The sequence below is a fragment of the Bison bison genome, unplaced genomic scaffold, assembly GCF_000754665.1.
Source record: "Bison bison bison isolate TAMUID 2011002044 unplaced genomic scaffold, Bison_UMD1.0 scf7180017864331, whole genome shotgun sequence".
Classification (NCBI taxonomy): Eukaryota; Metazoa; Chordata; class Mammalia; order Artiodactyla; family Bovidae; genus Bison; species Bison bison.
This window is the reverse complement of record NW_011494903.1, coordinates 6,574,096-6,583,301: the sequence shown is the minus strand read 5'-3', so window position 1 is coordinate 6,583,301 and position 9,206 is coordinate 6,574,096. Positions and strand designations below refer to the sequence as shown.

The window sequence follows — 9,206 nt, the reverse complement described above, 5'->3', positions numbered from 1 at the left end:
ACACAGCTGTTCACGTGGCTCTTCATAAGGGGCAAAGGTGGGGCTTCCGGCACCTGGTTAACTGCCCCAGCTCTGTCCTTGGAGTTGAGACTGGAGGACAATGTACTTTCAAGAGAGAAAACTTTTTCTCTGTTACCTCTATCATTGAAAAATAGGTTTATAATGGGCTTTTTAGAAATCCCCACTGTAAAAAAGGAAAAGAGTGGAATCTGTGGAAGAGGATGGTTTTGAGGTAAGAAATCATAAGTGAATTCCCAGTGTGTGCCAGGAGAGAGGTCTGTTGTACTCTTGTAAAAGGCACCTCATTTCCCTGATCCTCCGTTCTCCTCTCAGGAAATAAAAAGGGAGGCCCAGTGAGAGGAGTTCTGTGATTTCTTCCAGCTCTAGGATCCCCAGGTTCTCCGGGATCTAAAAGCAAGCTAGGGAGCCCACCATCTTTTCAGGATGGGTCAAATAAAACTCATGGAGAAACTCCATCCTCTGAGGACTCCTTATCCTGATAAAATTTCCCCTTTTGTCTTCTGTTCTCTCTGGGGCAAAAGTAATGGAAATAAAACTGGGTCCACAATGCGCAGAATTAACGGTTCCACTCTCCTTCAAAAGCTTCCATCAGCACGGGTGAGAGAGGGGCTCCCAAATGCGCCACTGCCCTGGGGTCCTCCCGTCTGCCGGCCCGCTCAATTTTCCAGTTAGGAAACAGTCCCAGTTCGTGCTGCTGTCCCAGGAGCACCTGTCCCCAGAGCCTGAAATGGACTCCACCTTCTACTTTCTACTGGCATCTGTTGCACACCGCTCAGAAGTTCAAAGTGACCCTTTCAAAATCCCGCAGGTACCTTGGAGGAGAGGGCCTGGGGTCTCAAGCTCAGAAATAGACCAAAACTTCTGGCTCCCGCTGTGCCCACAGGGAAGCGCATCCAGAGCTTAGGAAACTGCTCCTCTTCTCCAGGGCTATCAATAATTTCACCTTGGTAGTAGAGACCTCTCTCTGCCCCACAACCCTCGCCAGCCTCTCCCTCCTCTAGCCTAGGACACAAACCCAGCCTGGAAAACCATATGAAAAGCCCCTCTGACTAAGGGGGCTGTTGGCATGACTACTGGCCGGGAGCCTGGGACAAGCCTGTCCTGATTCTCCGGCCAAGCACTCACCCAGTGAGGATATAGTCAGAATTTTGGCGGCCTCTGAGAGCAGGAGCGCAGGCAGTAAATACATGACTAGAAGAAGCACCCGCTGCGCCCCCATCGTCTCTCCGGAGAGGCTGCGGAGCCGAGCCCTAAACTGCGCGCCCGGCGGCCCGGAACCCGCGCGCCCTTCGCACGCGCAGCGCGCAGGCAGTGAAGGAAAGACGCAGGCCAGGAGCAGGGGACAGAGATCCTGTGGGTCTTTGCTCTATACGTCCGTCTCGCCCTTTGGCCTCTCCTCCCCAGGAAAGTACACCATTGGATATTCTGTCCTCACCCTCCCTAAATCTGGGCAGTGGGGAGGAGGGATTAGTGTGCTTAACCCTCTCAATCCACGTAATCACCACACCTTCCGGATAGAAAAACACTCTGAACCAGTAATGGTAAGGACCTTAGGAAATCACATCGAAGAAAGTTATACCTCCAAATGGTGCCGACCCAACTCCCTTTCAGGGATCCATCCAGAAGTTATGGGACCCCCATCTCCTTTCGAACTGCCCTAAAGATCTCCTAGGGCCATCGGAACGCCCCATTTCCCTGGTACCTGCTTAAAATCTCTACTGATTGTCCCACGCTCAGGATCTCAGAAATTGATTACCAAAGGAAAGTGACTTACCTTTATTTCTCAGAGTTTCTTTGGAAAGTACTGAGTAACTCACTCATGAAAGTTGCTAGTGTAGTGATTTAAACACCTCTGAAAGTCCAGGTTCAGAAGACTGAACCTCTAAAAGCTGAAACTAATTCTGAATGGGAATCATAAAATAGGATTGGTGAGCACCAAGATGTTCTATTTTTATAAAAGTATGAAATTTTTCTTTAGAAAAAATTTTAAACTCTCCTAATAATTATTGCACTTTTTTCCCTTCCAAGTCCCTCCCTCCGTGTTTGGGCCATACTGTTTGAGGCTATGTGAGTATATGTGTTGTGGTGGTGGTTTAGTCTCTCAGTCATGTCCGACTCTTGCAGCCCATGGACTGTAGCCCGCCAGGATTTCCCAGAAAAGAATACTGGAGTGGGTTGCCATTTCTTTCTCCAAGAGAGCTTCCACATCCAAGGATTGAACCCATGTCTCTTGCATTACAGGTGGGTTCTTTACTGCTGAGCCACCAGGGAAGCCGGATTACAAGCATACACATTGATAACTGTCATCTTTTCAGATATTATGTCTTCTCAATGGGGAAAAAAAAATTGATCTGCAATATGAAGGTACCATTTGACATTAGTGTAATCACATTACCTTATCTACAAACTTATTCAAATTTGATCAACTGTCTCAATAGATATCCTGTGTTGTAATATTAATTTCTGGTGCAGGAATCAGTCTGGGATCACACACTGCATTTAGCTATCATGTCTGTTTCATCCCCTTAAGTAAGGATTGATTTCTCAGCCTTTCTGTTTTCCTTTCATGTCTGACATTTATTTTGTAAAATGGCTCTCAATTTGGGCTTATCTGATGTTTTCTCATTCTACTTCACATTACAGAGTTTTAGCAGGAATACTACAAAAGCTGTGTTGATTCCATTTCAGTGAATCACAGCAGGAAACCCGAGATGTCAGTCTGTCCTAATACTAGTGATAATAACTTTGATCACTTGTTGAAGGTGGTGTCCAGTGAGATTCCCAACTGTAAAATTACTATTTTTTAGCCCAAATTAGGAAATAAGTTGTGGGGAGTCCTTTTGAAACTGTGTAAATTCTGTTCTTCATCAAATTTCACTCACTCATTTTATTATGTTTTCTATTTATTGACTGATTCAATTATTCCTTTTGTGGCAAATTAATGATTTTAACTCCATTTTCTTTCTTCATTTATCATACAGCATTCTGTTGTATGGACATGCATTTGAGCAAACTCTGGGAGATAGGAAAGGACAGGGAAGCCTAGTGTGCTTCAGTCCATGGGGTCGCAAAAAGTCAGACACGACTTGGTGTATAAACAGCAAATACTGTTGCTAACAAAATTGCCTTCTGCCCCATCTATTTAATTATCCCTCCACCTATATATCTGTCTCTATTCATTTATTATCAGTCTTTACTCCTGGATCCACATTTCTTCAATGGAATACATTCTCTTACCATCATTATTTTGGAGACTTTTCTTTCTTGCTTGCACATGATTTCTAGACTCAGCTTGTACTTTCCCTTCCTCTGTTTTACATTTATCCATTCCTTTAGGAACTCTTTTAGTAGGAATTGGTGTTTAGAACCCTGGATATGGCACTAGAAGTACTCACTGTTATTGAAGCACCACTATTTATATCCCCCAAATGGACGGTTATGAAATATATAGTGCTCAGTTGCTTCAGTCATGTCCAACCCTTTGCAGCCCTATGAACTGTAGCCCACCAGGCTCCTCTATCCATGGAATTCTCCAGGCAAGAATACTGGAGTGGGTTGCTATTCCCTTCTCCAGGAAGTCTTCCCAGCCCAGGGATCAAATCCATGTCTCCTGCAGCTTCTGCATCGCAGGTGGATTCTTTACTGCTGAGCCACTGGGGAAACTTGTGAAACATATAGATATAGATATAAATATTACATACCTGTATCTCTCTATATAGTCAGGTTTATATCTACTTTATTAAAAAAAAAGCATGCATTCACACTGATACCTTCAATTTCAATACAAACCAGTGATGATTCTAATCTTTGCCACTTTCACACTTGTAATTTCCTTTTTAAAGTTAAAAAGTCTGACTCTCAACCTCTTTGGTGTATTGATATTTACTCCTTTGCTCCATCATACTGAGCACTGAAAGAAGGTACCAATCCACCAACTGTGAACAACAAACCTACTTAATAGACCACACAGTTTTTTGCAGTTCTCTTTTTTTTGTACTGACAACACAGTTTTTAAGGTATTGTGTTCAAATGGCAATTGTGAGATCAGATATGTGGTTACCAGAGGAAGGGGTGGGGGGTATTGGGAATATAAAAATTTTAGATGGCATGATTCAAATGAGCTCTAAAAATGTATGAATATCAGAGAAATAGGAGCATAATATTTGATGATATTAAATAGTTACTATTCATTTGGAGAAGTATCATAATGTTATTGTGGTTATTTAATAAGAGATACCTTGGCTCTTCAGATCCGTTCTTGAAGACAGATGAAGTATCAGAGTGTTTTGGATTTGCTTCAGAATAATTTGGGGCAGGGGATGGAGGCAATGTTGAAAATAGGTGAGAATATAGAGGAAAGAAAATTTGCCAGGAGTTTATAATCTTAAATGTTGGACATGGGAAAATTCTGATTTTACAAATATTAGAAATCTGTCATTAAAAACTTTTTAAACTCTCCATGATTCTAATTTTTCTTGCTGTTCCAGTTTTTGAGGTCACACCAGTAGTATGTATACATTTTCATAGTTTCACACAGTCCCAGTGAAATAACTCACCTTCATTACAAAAGTACCAATTTTGTCTCTAGTAAAGCTTTTTACCTCAAGTCTGTCTGATGTTATTCCTAATTATTCAGGTCTTCTTTTCCATTAGCTTTCATGGCCTGTCTTTTTCTATCCTTTTATAGTCAACCCTCCTGTATCCCCATGTTTTAGATGTGCCTCTTGAAATGGCAATTAGCTTGTTGTTAATCAAGCCAGTCAATTTTTGTATCCGAACCGAAGTGTATAGGTTTACATCAACCATGTTCTTATTTCTCCCTCTTATTCTTTCTTTTCTTCTCTGTTTTGTCTTCCTTTTCAGCTTGGAATACTTTTTGTTACTCCATTTTCTCCCTCTGATTCCCCTCTTGTCTCTTTTATCCAAATAAAGTATCCCAGATTCACAACATGCCTTTACCACTTATCAAGGTCAAAAATTAATCCTTATCTCTACCTACTTCTGGGCAACACAAGGACCTTAGAAGTTCCATTTACCCACTCCTGACTTACATGCTATTTTTGTCCCACATTTGTAGTCTATATTTTTAACCTCAGGAAACATTATTTTTTACTTTAATTATTAATTGTATTTATTAAAGACTTTACACCAGATTTCAGAGAACTCAGTAAGTAATGAGAGATACTGAGGCATTACAGAGTTAGTAGCTATGGAAGGCTGCCACCACCCCCTTGTGCTAAGGGAACAAAGGAAAGAAGTGAGAGTTACTAAAATTTAGAGCCTTGGTAAAGAATCTGCCTGCCATGCAAGAGACCCCCGTTTAATTCCTGGGTTGGGAAGATCTGCTGGAGAACGGATATGTGCCCACTCCAATATTCTTGAGATTCCCTATTAGCTCAGCTGGTAAAGAATCTCTCACCTGCAATGTGGGAGACCTGGGTTCAATCCCTGGGTTGGGAAGATCCCCTAGAGAAGGGAACAGCTACCCACTCCTGTATTCTGGCCTGGAGAATTCCATAGACTGTGTAGTCCATGGGGTTGCAAAGAGTCAGACACAACTGAGCGACTTTCACTTTCAGAGTCTTGGTGGTGAGAGCCATGCAAAGCTTGGAAGGAGAATGGAGGAGTGTCTTGCTCATTTGGTGTTGATGCTTTAGGACCACAGAAGGAAATCCACAGAACTGAAACCCAGACCTGAGAGGGGCAGTCACCAGCCAGTGCTAATATCTGTGAGGGGCCCAGGGAGGCTGACTCCAGTATTTCGGAAGAGCTGCAAACAGAAAAGCACTCCTGGCACTAAAACCCGCCACTGCCACCATGAAAAACCATCCCTGTGGTGTTGCTGGCATAAGCAGGGAGCGCACAGGATGCCCCAAGTCCCCACCTGTCCCTGCGGCCTTCCTCTGGTGTCGCCTGTTTGCAGAGTCCCAGAGGGAGGGAGCTGGGCATGCATTTGGCAGATTGCCAGTGTCACAAGGCAGGGCAAAGTTTCTCAAAGCTGAGAAACAACAGCTTCATAACTGGTAAACCTGGCCTGCCATTTCTGGAACCAGAAATCCAACTGCCTCATTCCTGGTCCCATGGTTGTATTAGCAAATAACTGTTATTTCTATATCAATATCTTGAAAATGTAGTTTCTTGACTGTATTTGCATTTGAACATGATAAAAAGTTCAAATACATTTTTTATTTTCAAAACTATTGAAAGATAAGATTATATTAAAAAAAAAAAAAACAGACTTCCCTGGTGGTCCAGTGGTTACGAATTTGCCTGCTGACGCAGAGAACACAGGTTCAATCTCTGCTCTGGGAAGATCCCATATGCCACAGGGCAACCAAGCTCGGTTGCCCCAACTACTGAAACCCATGCACTCTAGAGCCCATGTACCGTAACTAGAGAGTAGCTCCTGCTCTCTGCAACTCTGGAGAAAGCCCACACACAGCTATGAAGACCCAGGCAGCCGATAAACTTTTTAAAAAAGAAAGAAAGAGATATCTAGTTAATAACTGGTCTTAGGAAGTGTTCTAAGTAGTCGATTTCCATTATTTCCTAGTTTCCATAATCCTAGTGCAATTGGGGTCCAGTTAATGCAGCCACTTACCACAACTTCAACATACCATTTCACATTGGATCAAAAAGAAAATGTCAGGCCAAATACTCTAAATTTGCTCTTTGTGGACAGGTAGGAAACATATCAGACGTGTGAGTCTCTAGCTATACTGTACATACATATTTTAATTAAATTTTTTTAATTGTGGGAAAAAAGTCACTATTTCATTCATGTTCCTGTTCTTAACACTTTGAATGATATAGCTATCCAGTGATGGACAGATGTCTAATAATATACAGAATTCTATAAATATGTCTCTAACTACAGTCTCATTAATGTGTGACTTTTATTTCTTGGTGATGGTTTTAAGGATTTGTATTCGCCAGTCTTCTAGCTTCCTGTTGTCCTGGAGGACTCGTGTTTCCTTTGGTTGCTTTTTTTTTTTTTTTTTTTTTTTAACCCAATACCCAAAGGGAGCTTTCGCTCCCTTTTACCTCTCCTTCTTCAGAAATGAAGTGTTTCCAAGACCGTTACCTTGGGTCCCCTCATGGTGTCATGTCCCTTTCCTGGTGTCATAGCTTTGATCTACCAGGACTTCTTTTTCAAGATTTTTATACAAAATATAGTTATTCTCCTTCTAGGTGCAGTTTTAACTCATCCTTGGGCCTTCTATGGCCTTTTTCTCTTTTTTATATTATTCCTCTTGACCTAACCCTCTAGAACTTTGTAGTTTCCACTTATGGGAAGGTGTGGGTTTTATTTGCTCTTGTTGCTTGAACTTCTTTCTACTGTAAATAACATTGGATTCTCTGTAGCTTATGAAGGGCAAAGCCAGCAGAAAAGTCCCTGTGTCATGCTCTGCCTCCTCAGTCCTGTTCCCTACTACCAGCATTTTACAAACCTTAATGCCAGGCAAAGGGGAGAAGATTAGCAAAGAGTGGGGTAGGATTGATGAACAGTTCGGGGACAGTATGCATGAATGCTCAGGTTAAAACTGGCACCTGTTAATGGGTCTAACATCCACATACTCCCACACATGGAGGGGCATTTTGCTGTTTTTAACCTTCAGTCAATAGTATAAAGTCTTTTGCACAGATTTTCAGAGTTATGCTGATTGACAAGAGAATCCATTTGCAAATCACATGTTCTACAGAACTCTAAATAAGGTGACTTTCATCCTTCTGAAACCACGAAACTTAGTTCCCACTCATTTGTGGAAATAATCCCTTGATGGACAGCACATCTTCCTCTCTGTACTGTCCTTGGAATCAACAGTCACAATTCCATCCCCTTCTTCTCATCTGCACAGGGATCGAGGCTGGGGCTCTGTGAAGGAAACCACTCCCTCCCTTACCCTGACTGTGGTCCCCATCACACTGAGAAAGTCATTGAGGTCATCTCTGAGCCAGATGTCTCCTCAGTCCCAGTCAGAGATGGTAACCAAGAGACAAAAGTTATTCTTTTCATTGTGCCAAGATTGTCTGATGATTTGATAGGCAGATATGTTCAGGAACTGATTTCATGATCCCAATCCTTACATCTTTTCATATCTAGAAAAGCACTAACTCCCTTCATGGTGACATGAGCTCCTTGTGACTAGCAGAAAACTTTTTGTAAAGTAAGTGCTTAGTTGCATTGAACTTCTCCTTCACCAAAATCTTTTATATTGACCTTCCTCCACTACCTGTTTGGGACAGTCTCTCAGAGCTATGTGAGGTGCTGTCTCCGAGGCCAGAGTCCTCATTTTGCTGCAAATAAAACTTAACTCACAACTCTCACATTGTGAATCTGTTTTAGTCAACATTATAAATATCAATAACTTCAGATATGCAGATGACACCACCCTTATGGCAGAAAGTGAAGAGGAACTAAAGACCCTCTTGATGAAAGTGAAAGAGGAGAGTGAAAAAGTTGGCTTAAAACTCAACATTCAGAAAACGAAGATCATGGCATCCGGTCCCATCACTTCATGGGAAATAGATGGGGAAACAGTGGAAACAGTGTCAGATTTTATTTTTTAGGGCTCCAAAATCACTGCAGATGGTGACTGCAGCCATGAAATTAAAAGACGCTTACTCCTTGGAAGGAAAGTTATGACCAACCTAGATAGCATATTCAAAAGCAGAGACATTACTTTGCCAACAAAGGTCCATTTAGTCAAGGCTATGGTTTTTCCAGTGGTCATGTATGGATGTGAGAGTTGGACTGAAGAAAGCTGAGTGCTGAAGAATTGATGCTTTTGAACTGTGGTGTTGGAGAAGACTCTTGAGAGTCCCTTGGACTGCAAGGAGATCCAACCAGTCCATTCTAAAGGAGATCAGTCCTGGGTGTTTTTTGGAAAGACTGATGCTAAAGGTGAAACTCCAATACTTTGGCCACCTCACGCAAAGAGTTGACTCATTGGAAAAGACCCTGTTGCTGGGAGGGATTGGGGGCAGGAGGAGAAGCAGGCAACAGAGGATGAGATGGCTGGATGGCATCACTGACTCGATGGACATGAGTTTGAGTGAACTCCGGGAGTTGGTGATGGACAGGGAGGCCTGGCGTGCTGAGATTCATAGGGTCGCAAAGAGTCGGACACAACTGAGCAACTGTACTGAACTGGAACTGAACTGGATAAATACAGACTAGGACA

The 9,206-nt window shown here is 42.4% G+C and overlaps 1 protein-coding gene across 1 annotated transcript in view; it reads right to left on the bottom strand.

The window, feature by feature from the left end:
• LOC104998557 (UDP-glucuronosyltransferase 3A1-like) overlaps positions 1-1,458 on the bottom strand; it is a 38,590-nt gene extending 37,132 nt beyond the window's left edge. The window contains exon 1 of the mRNA XM_010853797.1: positions 1,147-1,458. Within this exon, the coding sequence (XP_010852099.1) occupies positions 1,147-1,240 (94 nt within the window). The 5' untranslated portion in view covers positions 1,241-1,458. The remainder of the gene's footprint in view (positions 1-1,146) is intronic.
• Between the last annotated feature and the right edge of the window lie 7,748 nt (positions 1,459-9,206).